Here is a 22,878-nt window from a genome sequence, read left to right as displayed (position 1 = left end):
CTCTCTTAATGATATGGTCCCTCATAAAATTATAACAAGAGCAATTCAAACTATTCAAAAGATTGTTTTACAACCCCCATTATATAGTGCAGGTATCTCTCGGTACACTATTACTTCTTTGATGAAAAATACGTTTAATTTTCAAGAAAAGGAAGCATTTACAGACTCACATATACATACAGATGTAATTTATCAATAAATAACATAACAATGTGTATATAATTATTTGCAAGTGTGCAATATATTAATATATATAAATTTTGGGCAATAAAATCATTAGAGTATACTATTTTTCATAATAAATACGAGATCTTCTTGCGTTCGTCATTAGTCTTTTCAGAACCGTTGAAGTTTAACAATTAAAGTGAGAATATAATAACAATGGAGTTTTTTCTGCCAGATGGATTGTGCTCCCGTTTTTTAAAAAACAGAAAATGGGGCATAGGTTCCTTGTGGACATGCGTTGATCCAGGATGTAAAGTGATAGTGATTACGAAGGAGAATTACGTAATAGAAAAGAAGATAGGATATCATGGAGAGAGAAGAGAAAGGGAAAGAAGCAAAGGTAGCACTGATAGAAAAAAGCATCAAAAACACAAATAATAGAGCAGTATGGTATGACCGGCATACAATAACGTCTTAGAAAGGTTAACAGTCTATAGGACGTTTTATTATTTATTGGAAGTTATTGTGCTATGAAAATCGAGATTACCTTAATCGATTAAATGTTTTATTATTTTGTACTTTCCTTCATCAGTATTAAATTTAAAATTTCCCATAATATAATAATTATTTTATTGATCATTCTCTCTTAACGGTACGGTCCACCATAAAATTATAACAAGATCAATTTAAACTATTCAAAAGATTTTTTTTCAACGCCCATTGTATGGTGCAGATATTTCTCGGTACAATTATTTCTTCTTTGATGAAAAATATATATTAAACAATATATTAATACATTTTGATATATATATATATATATATATATATATATATATATATATATATATATATATATATATATATATATATATATATATGATATACGAGGTGTATCGGAAAATCATTACCGGTTTTTCTAACACATGCTGCTGGGCTTAAGTTTGTAATGTTACAATTTCACGCATATGTCAATACATGCATATGTATAGTCTCAAGGCTATACATGTTATATCTTGTGAAAGTAAAATTGTCGTAGATTAATACTTCTCTGTACATGTATAGTTTCGTGTCTGAAAACGTGCATTTGCCGCACGCATTACTTTTATTATTTAATCACGTTAAAATCATATGACGAATGATTTGGAGAGTTCTAAAGTGGTGATTTCACTGTGCAAGACAAATAACGTTCTGGTAGACCGAAAAAGTTTGAGAGTGCCAAACTGCAAGAGTTATTGGATCAAGATCCAACCCTTAGGTATGCACAGCGGTAACACGCTAAAAACATTTCCAATAAAACCTCAACAAGTGCAAATCAACATTTAACGGTTTATAACTTCTTCAAAATTTATGATGTCAGCCTGTCCTAATACTTTCACATCACATTTGACTTTTGATTTATCTTCATTCTGATATATAATAAAACAATGATATAAATAAAATAATGAAACAAAAATAATTTTACCAAATATAATTTATTTTAACATTATAGTACATCAATGCATATCTTATCAAAGGACGTTAACTACTGTTAAATATACAACTACAATATTAAGTATAAAACAAAAATGAGGTACATATAACTAATAACTATTCATATAATCAATTAAGGTAAATCTCAATTTTCATAGCACAATAACTTCCAATAAATAATAGAAAGTCCTATAGACTGTTAACCTTTCTAAGACGTTATTGTACGCCGTTCATACCATATTGCACTATTATTTGTGTTTTTGATGATTTTTTCTATCCGTGCTGCTTTTGCTTCTTTCCCCTTCTCTTCTCTCTCCAAATAATGTCTCCATTGTGTTCTGCATATCCTGCATCATCATAATAACACGTTCTAGCTTGCTTGGATGATGCGTATGAGAATGATATCCTATATACTTTTCTACTACATAATTCTCCTTCGTAACCACTATCACTTTACATCCTGGATCAACGCATGCCCATAAGGCACCTACGAACAATTCTCTCTTTTTTAAAAAACGGTAGCACAATCCATCTGACAGAAAAAACTCCATTGTTATTATATTCTCACTTTAATTGTTAAACTTCAACAGTTCTGAAAAGACTGATGACGAACGCAAGAAGATCTCGTATTTATTATGAAAAATAGTATACTCTAATGATTTTATGACGCAGGTAAACATTCAAAAAAAGGTCATTATTTTATTGCCCCTTAAAACCCGCAAACATACAAATAATTATATATATATATATATATATATATATATATATATATATATATATATATATATATATATATAGAATCTTATATATATATATATATATATATATATATATATAGAATCTTTAAATGCTTCCTTTTCTTGAAAATTGAAATCAAAGAAGAAATAATTACTTAATTAATACCGAGAAATACTTGCACTGTATAATGGGTGTTGTAAATCAATCTTTTGAATAGTATGAATTGCTCTTGTTATAATTTTATGATGGACCAAACCATTAAGAGAGAATGATGAATCAAATAACCATTATATTATAAGTTAATAAATAAACAAATACTATAACATTCAATTAAGAAATGTACAAAATAATAAAATATTTGTTCCTTATTAATTAACCGACTTAAAAAAGGAAGGTTCTATGTTCGACTGTATATTTTGTTTATGTATATTCACCGATTTCTCACTAAAATGTGGACCGATTTCAAAAATTATTGTTTTTATACGAAAGAGTGCACTTCCGAGGTGGTTCCATTGGGATAAAGTCTGAATCTGTTGGTGGAACCCGGGGAAATCGAGGGAAAGTCTGAATTTTTAAAAGCACCTACAATGTTTTCACATATTTTTTATCTATTGTAATAAAACATTTGTTGATAACGTTAATGCTGAGCTGCTATGACGGAAAACACAACTCCTCAACGGTTAGAATATAACCACATCGTATCAAAAACATTTCTCAAATCATCTAAGCTAGATAGCGGACACCGGGACCTGAAGCGTTCCTTATTTTCAATCATCGTTTCTTTATTCCTATTTTTCCTCATAGGACTACACCTTTACTTAGCCTACCCATTGTAATACAGAATAAACTAACTGCCTAATTTATTAAGTAAATATCTAACAAAAGTTTGCTAGTCTATATAAGTTTATTTTATTAATTAATATTATCTTAACATTAGATTGGTGATATAATATTTGTATAATATATAATATACAAATAACAGAATAAAATTTTAAAAATTAAAACAGATTTTATTAACAGACCTTAAATATAAATAAGGATCTCACTAAAAGGTAAAAAATAATCAAACTTAGATGTTTAACATGAGAAAAAAAGTTCTAAAATGAAATATGTGCATAATAATTTACTCTAACAAAAATAAACAAAACCTTATTTAACCTTTCTACTACACCTATTTCAATATTCGACTATATTCGCTTAACAACTACATAAACCTATTTATCTATTTACAATATTATTTCAATTACTGCCAACTGATCAGTCGGAGAAAGTCGATATAATTTTGTGTCGTCTACACAAAATTAAATTAGAAGTAGTTAAAATAATATTGTAAATAGATAAATAGGTTTAGATAAGTATTAAGCTAAATTGTAGGTATATAGTATAGGTTATACTTTTTATTGAGTTCCTTATTTATTTTTTAGGGTCCGTTCAATTTATATATACTTTAGGCAATAGCCGAATTTCTTCGAAGCCAAAAGGCTTCTAATCTAGATTAAATTTTGCGAGGAAAAGACCCTGACACACAATGACTCCCGAAAGGGTCGATTTATGTACACTCTATAGATTTATACTTATGCAGATACTTCAAAAGCTTCAATGATCTGAAAAATTACAACCTTTGGTGCTGATACTCAACAAGGAATAAAAATCATTTCAATAGAAGAAGCTACTAAAGATTTTCAATTTTTATTCAAAAAGCAGCTGTTTTATTAAATACAACTATATTTATTTTGTATTCTTTAATATATCAGATTTCGTGTTAATATTCTTAAAAATGATGTTGAAACTTTGCACGGGCATAAAATATATATGCCTATGTCACTCAATGAAAACATGATTAAAATCGATCCAGTATTTTTGGTTCATTCATTACTGCCCTTGGCCTGCACGTATTAAATTTGGAGTAAAACAATTCCTCTTCCCCTATACTTACTATGAAGATTTCCTGCTATCTTTGGAATATCTAAATTCATACAATTTTTATTACATTACACATTTTTAAACGCAAATTTTAAATTTGTAATATCTCCGAAAATATTTGTTTAATTTACATGCTGTAAGGAACCATATTGATCTATATTAATTGCACACTGTATTTAAGGTACTTAATTCGATAAGGATTAATGCCGTATTGCTTAAAATAGCTTCGTAAATAAGCCATTTTCACACGTAAAAAGTAAACAATAAAATTGTTTAATGTGGGTTATCCCTAAAAGATAAACATATACCATCGCGGACTTTTTTGTAGACCTTTTTATGGTGTACAATACTGTAGTACATTAATTTGATCTAACTCGTAGGGTTAGGTAGCGTTTTTGCTAATTGCTAAATAAGCCTAAAAAAATAGGTTAATTTACGACATCACATTAGAAACCTCTAAAATTAGCAATGTTGTCTTAGTATATTATGCATGTATTATACATATAAACCTTCCTCTTGAGTCACTCTATCTATTGAAAAAAAACGCATCAAAATCCGTTGCGTAGTTTTAAAGATTTAAGCGCACATAGGGATATAAGGACAGAAAAGGCGACTTTGTTTTATACTATGTAGTGATATAACAATAAAATATTTTTTTATTAGTAATTTATCCGTTCCAATATTTTTCATGTTAGAAATTCATAATTTAAAGTAGTAAAAAACAGAGATTCTTTGGCGTTTGGATTTATCCGAAATATATTAATCAACAGCTCTTACTAACAACTTACTTTGCAAATGTTCATAAACAAATCATGTTCATGGATCTACCTTTTTAATTCATTAATTATATTCATAGAATAAAGGAATTTAGAAGTGAAAGTTCTATGGAAAAATCGGATCCCACGTTTAAGCTTTTCGGAATCACCGTTACGCGGCCAAATGTGAATTAAAATGCAACAGCTATATGTGTGTTTCTCTCTCATTTGGCCTCGGTATTAATAATAATTCAACCTAAGCAGTTAACGGCCATTTTTCGGTGATATAATTTGTATTGTTTATTTATGTCAAGTTTCTCGGTATTTGTTAAATAGTAAGTATTTGATTAAATAATAATGATTTATTGCATTGAAATAATTAAGCAATATTTATTGACATTCTTTACCTTTGCAACAAGACAAGGAACATATGCCCCCAATATTAAATGCAATATTAAATCACACAAGTTTTTTGAAGCTGATAGATATATAGGAGATTCTTCTACCACAACAAGACCCGGAAGTAACTATATAACAAGAAACTTATGTTTATTATTAGAGAATGGAGGTTCTAACTTGAAATTTATCTGTTCATTTGCAGATAAACTCAGCCTGTCCCATCGGTTCCGTTCCAGGTTGGATGAAAAACTAATTGCTTTATCCTTATTGAAATGCAGTGGCAGAGGATATAAACTGTTATCGAAGATATTCTGCTTGCCTTCTAGAAGAACATTAATGCAGATACTGAATGCGTTAGTTCATAAACTTGACTGTATAGACCGAACTGCAGTTGTCATATTTGATAAAATGTACCTCAATTTAAAAGATGTTCAGAAGATGAAAAAAATACATATAATTACCGAAATTATATTATCATGGAAAACACAAGTTAAATATGTTAATTAAGGAACCCTTTATCATCTAGGCCATATTACGAAATTAGGAATGACATGGCTGTGATGTATAAGGTTGTATAAGAGAAAAAAGGAGTCTATTCAGATTGAAGATATCATGTCCATATTTCCAACAGGTTGCAGTTTAATAAAAGTTAATAACGTAAACCCTTACAAATTAAAATACTAAGAATGCTTTTAAATTTCCTATTGTTATTTCGACTGTTTTAGAACTCATAATAGGTATCCCTGAGCATTAGTTCCACCAGCATATATGCGATTTTACATAAGCACTTAGCTGTGCGAAAGTTATGTTCGCGTTGGATCCCACCCAATTTGTCAATCGCTCAAAAAAAGAAGGCTCGTGTCGATTGGTACAAAAAAATGCTTAAGAAATTCACTCGCAGTGCTTCGAAAGACATTTATAAAATCGTGACAGGTGACGAATCATGGATATATTCGTATGGGCCCAAAAGTAAGCAACTGTGTGGTTATTCCAAGATGAACCAAATCCAACAATAGTTGTTCGCGCATGACGCACTTCGAAGAAAATGGTGACCTGTTTCGTCGGGAAAACTAGGCATATTGCAACAGTGCCTCTAGAGGATCGTATAACACTAAATTCTGATTGGTTCACAACCACTTGTTTGCCAAAAGTCTTCGGTGAAATAAGGAAATCAAACAAGAGACGCCGGACTGTTCTTCATCCTGACAATGCGAGCTCAAAACACATCGGCTCAAACAAGAAACTATTTGAGCACTCAAAACATCGAATTGATAGGTCATCCGCCGCACAGCCCTAATTTGGCACCCAGTGACTTCTTTTTGTTCCCATCCATAAGTAATAAACTGCGTGGTCAACGATCTTCCTCGCCCGAAGTATTGGAGCGATCAAGAATCATGTTTTGAAGATACCTCATTCGGAATGGAATAAATGCTTTGAAAATTAGTTTAAACGTTTGCAAAAGTGCATCGATCATCCTGGCGAGAACTTAAATATTTGTTTTTTCCTATTCCCAAAATATAAATAGTGACTCTCGTATCAGCTTTGGGATAACGTAGGCGAGTAGCCAGGATAAAATATAAAGGGAACCAGTGCCTTTGCTGGTTATCTAAGTAATATATTTCAACCATTCTCGGAGTCTGATCAGGAACACATAGCCGAAATAAGAGAATACTTTAAATCGCCTCTGCAAATATACCTACCATTAAAGAGTGGGCATCGTAAAGAGGTTCTAAGAGGAACAACACATTTCTATAGTCGTTTTCTTATATAGTACTTAACATTTCCATAGAAACCAAGTTTATTCATGTTACGTACACTTCCTTGTGGTACACCTGTTTTAGCTTCTTTTATTGTAGGGTAAGCTTCTTCTTGTTTCACTCTAAACATTCTGGTTGTAATGTAGGATTTTTCGGTGTGTTATTTTGGTAACATTTTTTGTATTTTATGAACAAGGCCTTCATGCCAAACTTTCGAAGTATCGAAGGTGTGTTCTTTCGTAGGCTCTATAGTAGTATGAGAAGGAAAATATTATCTGATATAAAAACAAATTTACAATCTGCAATAAGTAATATATTTTACATTATGACAAGGCGAGTTACTGCTATTTTAGTCCATCAAATAAAACAGCCAATGCACATTATTCAAGATTTATGACGTAAGCACAATGTTTCCACATCAAATTGACTTTGGTTTATTTTAGTTCTGATATATAACAAAACACTAATATAAATAAAACAGTAAAACAAATATAATTTTATCAAATATAATTTATTTCAACATATAGTGCATCCACTGCATATATAATAAATAATAGATTGTTTTATAGACTGTCGCGTCTCTAGGACTTTATTGTACGCCGCACATAATATTTCTCAATTAATTGTGTTCATGATATTTTTATCGGTACTACTTTCACTCCTTTTTCTTCTGTCTCTAGATGATGCCTCCATTGTTCTCTGCAGATCCTGCATCATTATAATAACCCTTTCTAGTTTGGTTGGAAAATGTATATGAGAATGATATCCTATACTCAGTATAATTTCATAATCCTCCTCTGTAAGAGCTAGAAACTTACACCCTGGTTCGACGCATGCCCACAAAGCACCTATACCGAATTTCCTCTTTCTTATAAAACGGTAACACAGTCCGTCTGACAGAAAGAGTTCCATTGATATAATATTCACAGCTTACCTATTAAACTTCATCTGCTGTTCGACTGAAACGACTGATGAACAAACGCAAGAAGATCTCATATTTATTAATAAAGGATGGTATAGTCTAATGATTTTGTGATAGAGGTAAATATAAAAAACATCCAGTTTCCATTGATATAATATTCTCAGATTACCTGTTAAACTTCATCTGCTATTCGACTGAAACAATTGATGAAAAACGCAAGAAGATCTCATATTTATTAATAAAGGATGGTATAGTCTAATGATTTTATGATAGAGATATATAAAAAACAAAAATAATAATTTTATTGCCCTAAAATTTTTATCCTTCATTCTCTCCAAAATTGAACCTATTCTTTATCAAAGAAGAAATAATTGTACCGAAAAATACAGGCACTATATAGTTGGTTGTTATAAAACAATCTTGTGAATGGTTTGAATGACTCCTGTTTTAATTTTATGGTGGACAAACCATTAAGAGTGAATGATCAATAAAATAACCATTTTAATATGAGATAATATAAATGTAATACTGTAAGTACAAAATAATAAAACGTATATTATTTGCTTTCAGTTTGAGTTTATATTCTATACACCAAGTATACCGGAAAATCCTTATCGGTTTTTCTTCTTCTTTCGATACTTTTTTCACATCTCGCCAGACTAGAAGTATGGTATGTTATACATGTTATATCTTGCAGAAGTAAAACTGTCATTGATTTACACCTCTTTGAAAATGTGTAGTTTCGTGCCATCTGTTTTTTAGTTAGCCCTAACCCTCAGAAGATGTGTGTTTAAATTTGACAGCTGTCGGATCATTAATTGGTGAATTTTAGCATTTTGAGTGAAGCAACTTTTGTTATTGTGAAAAAAAATGGATAAAAAGGAATTTCGCGTGTTGGTATTTTTTTTTACTTTTTAAAGGGAAAAAACACAGTCGAAGCAAAAACTTGGCTTGATGCCGAGTTTCCGGACACTGCCCCAGAAAAATCAACCATCAATGATTAATATACTAAGTTTAGACATGGTGACATCATCACCGAAGACGGTGAACGCAGTGGACGCCCAAAAGAGGTTGTTACCTACGAAAATATTTTAAAAGTCCACAAAATGATTTTGAATAACCGTAAATTGAAATTGAATGAAATAGCAGACACTCTAAAGATATCAACTGAACGTGTACATCATGTCATTCAGGAATATTTGGGTATGAGAATGCTCTGTGCAAAGTGGGTGCCGCGCGAGCTCACTTTTGACCAAAAAATAATAATTTGATATTTCAGAGCAGTGTTTGAAGATAATCAAATAAACCCGACTTTTTGAATTGACATGTGACAGTGGATGAAACGTGGCTCCATCATTTCACTCCGAAGTCCAATCGACAGTCATCAGAGTGGACTGCACACGATGAACCCACTCCAAAGCGTGGGAAAACGCAACAGTCGGCTGGCAAGGTTATGGCATCTGTATTTTGGGATGCGCATGGTATAATTTTCATTGACTACCTTGAAATAGTAAGGACTATTAACAACGACTATTACATAGCGTTATTGGACCGAATCGAAGGACGAAATCGCCGAAAAATGGCCGCATTTGAAGAAAAAGAAAGTGCTGCTTCACCAAGACATCCATCCACCATATTCTCTAAATCTGGCCCCCAGCGACTATTTCCTGTTCTCTGATCTAAAAAGAATGCTCGATGGGAGTACATTTTCGTCGAATGAATAGATGATCATCGAAACTGAGTCCTATTTTGAAGCAAAGAACAAATCGTACTACAAAAATGATATCGAAAAATTAGAGGGTCGCTATAATCAGTGTATCACCCTTAAAGGAATTTATGTGTGATAAAAAAACTAATTTTTCCAAAAAATGTCTTTTACTATGGTAGGCCGGGGACTTTTCAACTGACCTGTTATGAGACGTTGTTTCGAAAATTCTAAAGTGGCGAGCTATGCGAAATTGCAAGTCTTATTGGAAGGAGTTCAAGCCAAACTCAATAAAAATGTTCAGAAGTGTTAAATGTGGTCCAAAAATCGGAAGATGTGGGTTACACCCATTGAATGACGGGCAAATGGAAAATTGAAAAATCGTCTGTGAGATACTGTTTCAAAGGTATGATCGGAAGTCATTTCTGTATCGAATGGTTTCTGCCAAAAAAATCATGGTTATCATTTGACGAAGCCAGCCGATCGATTTCAAGGCCAAATTGTTTTCGTCTCTGTCTTTGGTCTACCTTGTGCCATCACATCGGCCGTACTCTTCAGACCTTGCCTCGTTCGACCATCAACTTTTCGCATCAATCTTCGAATAATTTAAAAAATGGCTCCATGAATGGTTTGATAAATAGCTTGAAGGTCAAACGGTTTTTTTTTAATCCTTTTAAATAACCGTAATTGAATTATATACTAAATTATGGGGTAATAATTATTGAATATAAAACAATAAAATATAATTTTATTATTAACTTGTGTTGTAATGTCATATTGTTTTATTACTACTCCAATATTTTTAGATTGGAAAAGAAAAATAGAGCAGAAGAAATTTTAGTGACTAGATGTTATCCAAGCTCTATTAATAAAAAGCAGCAATTCTTACTAACAATTTTATTTACAAATTTTAGACACTAACAGATCGTTTCTACTTTCTCAAATAATATGAGAAATAAAAAATCGTCTGGTATTAAATCGAATTTACAAATTTCAATAGACAACACCTTATACGTACTGATGACCTAACCTCTATTTTGCTATAACTACTACTTTGGATCAAATACACCAATAGTTCGGTGAATAAAAGATCCACTACACGTCCTAAAAACTTAGGATTCCAGCCCGTCCTAATATTTCCACATAAAATTTGACTGTTGATTTATCTTGATTCTGATATATAATATATAATGAAACACTGATATAAATAAAACAATGAAACAAAAATAATTTTACCAAATATTATTTATTTTTACATTATAGTACTTCTAATGCATATCTTATCGAAGGACATTAACTACTGTTAACTGTACAACTACAATATTGAGTAAAGTTAATTAAGTATAAAACAAAATATGAGGTACGTGATGATAATAATTATTCGTATAATGGTTTAGGGAAAAACTCTACAAATTTCAATTTTGATAGCACAATAACTTCTAATAAATAATAGAACGTCCTATGGACTGTTAACCTTTCTAAGACGTTATCGTACGCCGCTCATAGCATATTCCCGTATTATTTGTGTTTTTGATGCTTTTTTCTATCCGTGCTGCTTTTGCTTCTTTCCCTTTCTTTTCCCTCTCTAAATAATGTCTCCATTGTTTTCTGCAGATCCTGCATCATCATAACAACCCGTTCTAGCTTGGTCGGATTATATTTATGAGAATGATATCCTATGTGTTCTTCTATTACGTAATTCTCCTTCGTAATCACTAACAATTTACATCCTGGCTCTACGCATGTCCACAAAGCACCTGCGCCGATTTCCCTCTTTTTTAAAAAACGGTAGCATAGTCCGTCTGACAGAAAAAGCTCCATTGTTATAAAATTCTCACTTTACTTGTTAAACTTCAACAGTTCTGAAGAGACTAATGACGAGCGTAAGAAGATCTGATATTTATTAAGAAAAAATAGTATACTCTAATGATTTTATGACACAGGTAAACATTCAAAAAAGGTCATTATTTTATTGCCCCAAAATTTATATTTATTAATATATTGCAAACTTGCAAATACTTATAGTAAGTAGTAAGTATTTATATTATATAATCTTAATTGTTATGTTATATATTGATAAATTACATCTGTATGTATATGTGATTCTGTAAATGCTTCCTTTTTTGAAAATTAAACGTATTTTTCATCAAAGAAGTAATAGTGTACCGAGAAATACCTGCACTATATAATGGGGGTTGTAAAACAATCTTTTGAATAGTTTGAATTGCTCTTGTTATAATTTTACGGTGGGCCGTACTATTAAGAGAGAATAATTAAGAATGATCAAGAAAATAATTATTATATTGTGGGAAATTTTAAATTTAATACTGACGGAGGAAAGTACAAAATAATAAAACATTTATTCTTTGTTTTTAGAAAAATCATCACCGGTTTTTCAAAAACATGTCGCTGGGCTTAAGTATGCAATGTTATAATTTCACGCATATATCATTTTATTCTACTCACACCTAGCCTGAAAGCTATAGATGTTATATCTTGCGAAAGTAGAATTGTTATAGAATAATACCTGTTTGAATATGTATAGTTTCGTATCTGAAATCGTGCATTTGCGACACGCATTACTTTTCTTATATAATCAATAGAAAAAAGCCGCTAAAAGTCTTCGTTTGCAACTAGAAACTTACGACGAATATGCTCTAACGTTAAAAACATATGACGAATGATTTGGGGAGTTCTAAAGTGGTGATTTCACTGTGCAAGACAAATAAAGTTCTGGTCGACCGAAAAAGTTTGAGAGTGCCCAACTCCAAGAGTTTTTTGATCAACATCCAACCCTGAGGTATGCACAGCAGTTACACGCTAAAAACATTTCCAATAAAACCTCAACAAGTACCAAATTATCGTTTAACCATTTATAACCTTTTATTATTATTTGCGAAACGGATGATTTTTGATACTGATTCGTTTACATGTTTGAACATATCAGATATTGTGACATTATGTCACTTTTTAACTAGAATAAAATATTCTCTGATATTAAAGTGAATATAAAAACTACGACAGACAATACATTATATATTGATGCCCTAAGCTCACTGCTGTTTTGGATAGAATACACCTACAGTTCGCTGAATAAAAGAGCACATGATCAAAATTTATGATGTCAGCCCGTCCTAATGTTTCCATATCAAATTTGACTTTTGATTTATCTTGATTCTAATATATAATAAAAGACTGATAGAAATAAAATAATGAAACAAAAATAATTTATTTTTACATTATAGTACATCTAATGCATATCTTATCGAAATACATTAACTACTGTTAACCGTACAACTATAATATTGAGTAAAATTAATTAAGTATAAAACAAAATATGAGGTACATGATAATTATAATTCTTCATATAGTAGTTTAGGGAAAAATTCTAAAAATCTCAATATTGATAGCACAATAACTTCTAATAAATAATAGAACGTCCGATGGACTGTTCACCTTTCTAAGACGTTATTGTACGCCGGTCATAACATACTGCTCTATTATTTGTGTTTTTGATGCTTTTTTCTATCCGTGCTGCTTTTGCTTCTTTCCCTTTCTTTTCCCTCTTTAAATAATGTATCCATTGTTTTCTGCAGATCCTGCATCATCATAATAACACGTTCTAGCTTGGTTGGATGATGCGTATGAGAATGATATCCCATCTTCTCTTCTATTACGTAATTTTCGTCCGTAATCACTAACAATTTACATCCTTGCTCAACGCATGTCCACAACGCACCTGCGCCCTTTTCCCTCTTTTTTAAAAAACGGTAGCACAATCCGTCTGACAGAAAAAGTTCCATTGTTATTAAATTCTCACTTTACTTGTTAAACTTCAACAGTTCTGAAAACACTAACGATGAACGCAAGAAGATCTCGTATTTATTATGAAAAAATAGTATACTCTAATGATTTTATGACACAGGTAAACATTCAAAAAAAGGTCATTATTTTATTGTCCCAAAATTTATATTTATTGATATATTGCACACCTGCAAATGATTTGACTGAATTAATAATACTGACGGAGGAAATTACAAAATAATAAAACATTTATTCTTTGTTTTTAGTGGAGTTTATATATGATATACCAATATTAATTAATAAAATAACCTTATAAAGACTAGCAAACTTTTGTTAGATATTTACTTAATAAATTACGCACTTAGTTTATTCAGTATTACAATGGGTAGGCCAAGTAAAAGTGTAGTCCGTATGAGGAAAAATAGAAATAAAGAAACAATGCTTGAAAATAAGGAACGCTGCAGGCCCCGGTGTCCGCTATCTAGCTTAGGTGATTTGAGAAATGTTTTTGATACGATGTGGTTATATTCTAACCGTTGAGGAGTTGTGTTTTCCGTCATAGCAGCTCAGCATTAACGTTATCAACAAATGTTTTATTATAATAGATAAAAAATATGTGAAAACATTGTAGGTGCTTTTAAAAATTCAGACTTTCCCTCGATTTCCCCGGGTTCCACCAACAGATTCAGACTTTATCCCAATGGAACCATCTCGGAAGTGCACTCTTTCGTATAAAAACAATAATTTTTGAAATCGGTCCACATTTTAGGGAGAAATCGGTGAACATACATAAAAAATATACAGTCGAACATAGAACCTTCTTTTTTAAGTCGGTTAATTAATAAGGAACAAATAATTTATTATTTTGTACTTTTCTTAATTGAATGTTATAGTATTTATTTATTTATTTACCTATAATATAATGGTTATTTGATTGATCATTCTCTCTTAATGATACGGTCCATCATAAAATTATAACAAGAGCAATTCAAACTATTCAAAAGATTGTTTTACAACACCCATTATATAGTGCAGGTATCTCTCGGTACACTATTACTTCTTTGATGAAAAATACGTTTAATTTTCAAGAAAAGGAAGTATTTACAGACTCACATATACATACAGATGTAATTTATCAATATATAACATAACAATGTGTATATAATTATTTGCAAATGTGCAATATATTAATATATATAAATTTTGGGGCAATAAAATAATGAACTTTTTTTGAATGTTTACCTGTGTCATAAAATCATGAGAGTATACTATTTTTCATAATAAATACGAGATCTTCTTGCGTTCGTCATTAGTCTTTTCAGAACTGTTGAAGTTTAACAAGTAAAGTGAGAATATAATAACAATGGAGTTTTTTCTGCCAGATGGATTGTGCTACCGTTTTTTAAAAAACAGAGAATGGGGCATAGGTTCCTTGTGGACATGCGTTGATCTAGGATGTAAAGTGATAGCGGTTACGAAGGAGAATTACGTAATAGAAAAGAAGATAGGATATCATTCTCATACGCATCATCCAACCAAGCTAGAGCGTGTTATTATGATGATGCAGGATCTGCAGAAAACAATGGAGACATTATTTGGAGAGAAAAGAGAAAGGGAAAGAAGCAAAGGCAGCACTGATAGAAAAAAGCATCAAAAACACAAATAATAGAGCAGTATGGTATGACCGGCGTACAATAACGTCTTACAAAGGTTAACAGTCTATAGGACGTTTTATTATTTATTGGAAATTATTGTGCTATGAAAATCGAGATTGCCTTAATCGATTAAATGTTTTATTATTTTGTACTTTCCTCCGTCAGTATTAAATTTAAAATTTCCCATAATATAATAATTATTTTATTGATCATTCTCTCTTAATGGTACGGTCCACCATAAAATTATAACAAGAGCAATTTAAACTATGAAAAGATTGTTTTTCAACGCCCAATGTATAGTGCAGGCATTTCTCGGTACAATTATTTCTTCTTTGATGAAAAATAAATATTAAACAATATATTAATACATGTTGATCTTAATTACTATTTTATATATTGATAAATTACATCAGTAAGTATCTGTGAGTCAGCTAATGCTTCCTATTCTTCAAAATTCAACATATTTCTCATCAAAGAAGATATAATTGTGCCTTTAATTATATTTTTATGGTTGAAGGAGCCAATTTTTTTTTATCCTGCATTAATGATCAATAAATAACCATTATATTATAGGATAATAAATAAATAAATACTATAACATGCAATTGAGGAGGGTACTAAATAATATATATATAATATATATATATATATATATATATATATATATATATATATATGATATACGAGGTGTATCGGAAAATCATTTCCGGTTTTTCTAACACATGCTGCTGGGCTTAAGTTTGTAATCTTACAATTTCACGCATATGTCAATACATGCATATGTATAGCCTCAAGGCTATATCTTGTGAAAGTAAAATTGTCGTAGATTAATACTTCTCTGTATATGTATAGTTTCGTGTCTGAAAACGTGCATTTACCACACGCATTACTTTTATTATTTAATCACGTTAAAAACATATGACGAATGATTTGGAGAGTTCTAAAGTGGTGATTTCACTGTGCAAGACAAATAACGTTCTGGTAGACCGAAAAAGTTTGAGAGTGCCAAACTGCATGAGTTATTGGATCAAGATCCAACCCTTAGGTATGCACAGCGGTAACACGCTAAAATCATTTCCAATAAAACCTCAACAAGTGCAAATCAACGTTTAACGGTTTATAACCTCTTCAAAATTTATGATGTCAGCCTGTCCTAATACTTCCACATCAAATTTGACTTTTGATTTATCTTCATTCTGATATATAATAAAACAATGATATAAATAAAATAATGAAACAAAAGTAATTTTACCAAATATAATTTATTTTAACATTATAGTACATCAATGCATATCTTATCAAAGGACATTAACTACTGTTAACTATACAACTACAATATTAAGTATAAAACAAAAATGAGGTACATATAACTAATAACTATTCATATAATCAATTAAGGTAAATCTCAATTTTCATAGCACAATAACTTCCAATAAATAATAGAAAGTCCTGTAGACTGTTAACCTTTCTAAGACGTTATTGTACGCCGTTCATACCATATTGCACTATTATTTGTATTTTTGATGATTTTTTCTATCCGTGCTGCCTTTGCTTCTTTCCCCTTCTCTTCTCTCTCCAAATAATGTCTCCATTGTGGTCTGCATATCCTGCATCATCATAATAACACGTTCTAGCTTGCTTGGATGATGCGTATGAGAATGATATCCTATATACTTTTCTACTACATAATTCTCCTTCGTAATCACTATCACTTTACACCCTGGATCAACGCATGCCCATAAGGCACCTGCGCACAATTCTCTCTTTTTTAAAAAACGGTAGCACAATCCATCTGACAGAAAAAACTCCATTGTTATTATATTCTCACTTTACTTGTTAAACTTCAACAGTTCTGAAAAGACTAATGACGAACGCAAGAAGATCTCGTATTTATTATGAAAAATAGTATACTCTAATGATTTTATGACACAGGTAAACATTCAAAAAAGGTCATTATTTTATTGCCCCTTAAACCCCGCAATCATACAAATAATTGTATATATATATATATATATATATATATATATATATATATATATATATATATATATATATATATATATATATATATATATATATATTTATATAGAATATGTAAATGCTTCCTTTTCTTGAAAATTGAACGTATTTTTCCTCAAAGAAGAAATAATTGTACCGAGAAATACTTGCACTGTATAATGGGTGTTGTAAATCAATCTTTTGAATAGTTTGAATTGCTCTTGTTATAATTTTATGATGGACCAAACCATTAAGAGAGAATGATGAATCAAATAACCATTATATTATAAGTTAATAAATAAATAAATAGTATAACATTCAATTAAGAGAAGTACAAAATAATAAAATATTTGTTCCTTATTAATTAACCGACTTAAAAAAGGAAGGTTCTATGTTCGACTGTATATTTTTTATGTATGTTCACCGATTTCTCCCTAAAATGTGGACCAATTTCAAAAATTATTGTTTTTATACGAAAGAGTGCACTTCCGAGGTGGTTCCATTGGGATAAAGTCTGAATCTGTTGGTGGAACCCGGGGAAATCGAGGGAAAGTCTGAATTTTTAAAAGCACCTACAATGTTTTCACATATTTTTTATCTATTATAATAAAACATTTGTTGATAACGTTAATACTGAGCTGCTATGACGGAAAATACAACTCCTCAACGGTTAGAATATAACCACATCGTATGAAAAACATTTGTCAAATCACCTAAGCTAGATAGCGGACACCGGGACCTGAAACGTTCCTTATTTTCAATCATCGTTTCTTTATTCCTATTTTTCCTCATATGGACTGCACTTTTACTTGGCCTACCCATTGTAATAGTGAATGAACTAACTGCCTAATTTATTAAGTAAATATCTAACAAAAGTTTGCTAGTCTATATAAGTTTATTTTATTAATTAATATTATCTTAACATTAGATTGGTGATAATTCGATTAAATAATTATATAATATTTGTATAATATATCATATACAAATAACAGAATAAAATTTAAAAAATTAAAACAGACTTTATTAACAGACCTTAAATGTAAATAAGGATCTCACTAAAAGGTAAAAAATAATCAAACTTAGATGTTTAACATGAAAAAAAAGTTCTAAAATGAAATATGTGCATAATAATCGCTGTAATATCTAAACAAAAATAAACAAAACCTTATTTAACCTATCTACTACACCTATTTCAATATTCGACTATATTCGCTTAACAACTACATAAACCTATTTATCTATTTACAATATTATTTCAATTACTGCCAACTGATCAGTCGGAGAATGTCGATATAATTTTGTGTCGTCTACACAAAATTAAATTAGGAGTAGTTAAAATAATATTGTAAATAGATAAATAGGTTTTGATAAGTATTAAGCTAAATTGTAGGTATATAGTATAGGTTATACTTTTTATTGAGTTCCTTATTTATTTTTTATGGTCCGTTCAATTTATATATACTTTAGGCAACAGCCGAATTTCTTCGAAGCCAAAAAGCTTCTAATCTAGATTATTGAAAATTATTGAAATGCAGTGGCAGAGGATATAAACTGTTATCGAAGATATTCTGCTTGCCTTGTAGAAGAACATTAATGCAGATACTGAATAAGGTTCCTTTTTGCTGCTGCAGTAGTAACCTTTAATTTTGGTCGTTAGTTCATAAACTTGACTCTATAGACTGAACTGCAATTGTCATATTTGATAAAATGTACCTCAATTTAGGTAGGTTGTTAATTTAGTTTATTCTAAAAAATAATACAACAGAACCATTAATAGTTATATTATCTTATTTTAATGTTAGATAATATCAGTAAATTACGTGTTTTGGGTAGTGGAGATATATCAATGTCTTTATGGTCAAGGAAAATTAATGTAATTGTAATATATCAATAAAATATATTTAAATATAATTATTTTTTTTATTTTCCCAGTAAAATTAAAAGAATTGTTTTAAATTTCCCGCTAAAATTTTTTTATATACATTTTTAAATTTCCCGCTCAAATTTTTAAAATTCCCGCCCAACTAACTGTCATACGGCGCATGCGTAAGCGCCCTCACACGGGGATACCAAGCGTAACTTAGAACTAATTTTAATATAGGAGATGCGCTTCTAAGTTTCTTTATTATATGTTTATATTCCTTTGACATATAATATTGACATTAGAAATTTTGATTGAAGAAACCACCGTCACCGTTCAATTCCATAATAAAGAACAGCGATGACAAGGATAACTTTGAAGGAACCAACATAGGGAGACCCGCCTCTTTAACCCTGAAAGATATGGAACCGCAGATTATAGCACACCGAGTGATATACTCCATCAACAAAACTATATCGATGCTTAACATAGTGGTAATTTATATATATATATATATATATATATATATATATATATATATATTGTTAACCTATAACTTCTCAAAGAAGAGATAAGTAAGTTTGGTTAAGTTAAAAGTTTATTAGGTCTTTACATTTTTCGTTATGACTGAAAAATTATGCAACTTTCGGCTCTTTTTAAGGCCTTCAAGAAGAATATCTTCAATTTTGTGCGAATATTGTCTTTAAGATCGTTTGGGGTTTATTCACGTAAAATTTTGATTTTAAAAAACCCCATAGAAAAAAGTGTGGTGCTGTTAAATCTCGAAATCAGTCTTCGTGGAAAAGCGTCATTCATTAATTGAATTGTTGAACGAGCTGTGTGCTCTGGCCCCATCTTGCTGGAACCATATGTCCTCTAGTCCTTGCCGTTCATTTCAGGCATAAGAAAATTTCGAATCATGTCTCGGTAACGTTCGACAGTAACAGTAACTGCAATGACGAAGGTTCATTATCAACAAAGTAGGAACTAATGATGTTTACAGTATGAATACCTCATCATAACTGTAGTTGTTTTTAGTGGATGCAATGATGTTTCATGAATTAATTGAGGATTCTGTGTTCGTAAAAACCAACTGTTCTGTTTATTGACATGGTCACTGAGAAGAAAATGGGCTTCATCGCTCATTATCAATTTAGGCGAAAAATCTTCAATTTCACTAATCATCCTTCAGATACTATTTCTGCTCGTTCTTGTGGCGTATGTTTATCCATAATAATATTTGGACATCTACACAACACAATGGTTAAAGCGAAACTGAGCACAAACGCACCAAGATGGTGCGCAATCAAAATGGTAACCAGATTTTTGCCCCACCCTATACATGTGTGCAAATTTCACTATGAGGTAGACATAATAAAACCATAAAATAAAAATTTTTCTTTTATTTGGTAGTACGAAATATATAAATGAATCATTAGGACCTAGATCATTCTTTGGTCCATTAGCGGCTCCTGGGAAGATTGCGTTCGTCACCAAACGCTGAAATTAATGCGGCAAACATTGGAAGTAAGCATAGTGCATTCTCAATACAACTTTCAACCGACTTTGAAATCTGTTCGTTGTTTTGAAAACTGTTGGCCGAATTCAGTTCTGCTCATACGCATTTTGAATTGTCTGTGTAAATTCGACTCGAATACTCAGGTCTATACCCACCGTTGGGTGAATATTTACTGATGCTAGATATTTAAAATAAATATTTTAACATTTATAACTGTAGGTTTATTATTTCAACAATACTACCATATTAAAAATCATATGAGTTCATTTGACTAATTTATAGGCTTTTTTCCCATTTTTGCTGTCCAAGAATGGCGAGTTGCTGAGACGATTCTTGATGGAAGAGGAAAATATATTCACGGCTGCCATTTTGAATATTTACAATGGCGATTGCCACTATGACACTGCGCAAATTAAAAATTTTATATACGAATCCATCAATAATCGAAATGTAAGTCTGTAACGTGCTGTTCAGTAAGTTTTGTGTGCGAGAAGAGATGGTGTTAATAGGTTCGAAGTTTTATTCTTCGAGTAATCATCAGATCAAAAGATTATCGAACACTGTTCGCTTGTTTTAACCGCCGCAAAACACAGTGTAATACGCTGAAATATATACTAACAAACTTGTCATGTAAAGTGAACAACACATATGTAACAAGATGTAACCATATTGCATGGTATTCATGTTATGTTGCCTTCCACCTGTAACGTAAAATAGGCAGTTTCAATTACAGATTCAGAAATGATGTCTATAAATAATCCAGGGAGATTATATTCAATAAAAGAAGTTTATAAAAAGAAAATAGAAACTGAAACTGAAATAGAACTAAAGAAATAATGCATAGTTTATTACTAAACTTTACAAGTTCTTGTATAGCAATTACAATTACGTAAAAAATGAAAATAAACTAATTCAGAGATTCATACTACAATCAACAAATTGTGAATTACGAGACAGATAAAACAAAAGAGACAGGCATTCTTGGGAATGTGCGAAAATTTTAAGTTTTATAACAGGTTGAATGACAGTATGAAGATATAAAAGAAAAGAGCAACATTGAGATGTCTCTGAGACATGTCTTTTTGAATATATCAGTAGAAACACTCCAAAAAATTTAGAAGGGTTCTACACAGCTTCATGGGGTTTTAAACAATGTATTTATTTATTTAATAAAATTACTTATTAAACTTTATTTTAAACCACAAGATCCCATTTCTTTATCGAACCACAAAACTTTTCAAACAGAGTGCGCTCGAACAGTTTGTTATCAAATTGATTTTAGAAAGGAAAATATACAGAACAAGATGCACACTGTGACGCAAATTTGTTACAAATTATTTATCTAATCCATAATAACAAATGCTTGAGACAGTCGATTAGCACCGCAGAGAAACCCAGAACCATTCCTGTTGTAACTGAGTTAATTAGGACCATAGAAGAATTGAAATTGGTGACTGAGGCCAATCTGTATATCACTGGATCTGAAGAGAAAATAAGGGAAAAACGTCTTCGAGAGGCATTCAAAACTCGGACAATGTTGACAGCTCTAATTAAAGGTAAAACTATTGAATAAACGCATAGTGAGTGATAATTTCTTATTTCAGATTTACAACAGCAATTAGAACTGCAAAGAAATGAACTAGAGAATGAATTAAATGCTAAAGTAAATATAGTAACTAATTATAATGATAAAATTGCCAAACACAGAGAAGAATATCAGATTCGAATGGAGAAAATTATGTAAGGATATGTATGCTACTTTTAACGTTGATTGTTGTAATTAGTAGGTACACAATTTTGCTTCCGACGTCTTCCTATAAATAACTTCAGAGTGGATTATAACAGTCTAAATAGGCTTAAATGTATACGAGACATATAAATAACATACATATAAATATTAATTAATTTGTAGCTGCATGGGATAGTCATAATTTAAATAAATAACCAGTTGATAACAGGTCAATTGAAAAGTTCCCGGCCTACCATAGTAAAATACATTTTTTTGCCAAAATTAGTTTTTTTATTCAACATAATTCCCTTCAAGGGTGATACACTCATTATAGCCACCCTCCAACTTTTCTATATCATTTTTGTAGTACGTGTTTTTGTATTTGTCCTTTGCTTCAAAATAAACCTCAGTTTCGGCGATCATCTCTTCATTCGACGGAAGTTTCTTCCCAGCGAGCATTTTTTTGAGATCTGAGAAC

At 30.8% G+C, this 22,878-nt stretch overlaps 2 protein-coding genes across 2 annotated transcripts; both read left to right on the top strand.

Annotated features, from left to right (window-relative positions):
* The first annotated feature begins 5,408 nt into the window (after positions 1–5,408).
* LOC143203860 (uncharacterized) lies at positions 5,409–5,974 on the top strand. The gene is made up of 2 exons (XM_076416172.1): positions 5,409–5,574; positions 5,653–5,974. The coding sequence occupies exons 1-2, from the start codon at positions 5,409–5,411 to the stop codon at positions 5,955–5,957; spliced, it is 471 nt and encodes a 156-aa protein (XP_076272287.1). The 3' UTR covers positions 5,958–5,974.
* Positions 5,975–17,934: 11,960 nt separating this feature from the next.
* On the top strand, positions 17,935–22,415 carry LOC143203859 (uncharacterized). The gene is made up of 5 exons (XM_076416171.1): positions 17,935–17,979; positions 19,473–19,646; positions 20,954–21,121; positions 21,954–22,227; positions 22,276–22,415. The coding sequence occupies exons 1-5, from the start codon at positions 17,935–17,937 to the stop codon at positions 22,413–22,415; spliced, it is 801 nt and encodes a 266-aa protein (XP_076272286.1).
* Positions 22,416–22,878: the final 463 nt, after the last annotated feature.

The sequence above is a fragment of the Rhynchophorus ferrugineus genome, unplaced genomic scaffold, assembly GCF_030347505.1.
Source record: "Rhynchophorus ferrugineus isolate W39M unplaced genomic scaffold, kcgeb_rfMv2 rfM10, whole genome shotgun sequence".
In the NCBI taxonomy this organism is placed as follows: Eukaryota; Metazoa; Arthropoda; class Insecta; order Coleoptera; family Curculionidae; genus Rhynchophorus; species Rhynchophorus ferrugineus.
This window is presented reverse-complemented; position numbering and strand designations above follow the sequence as displayed.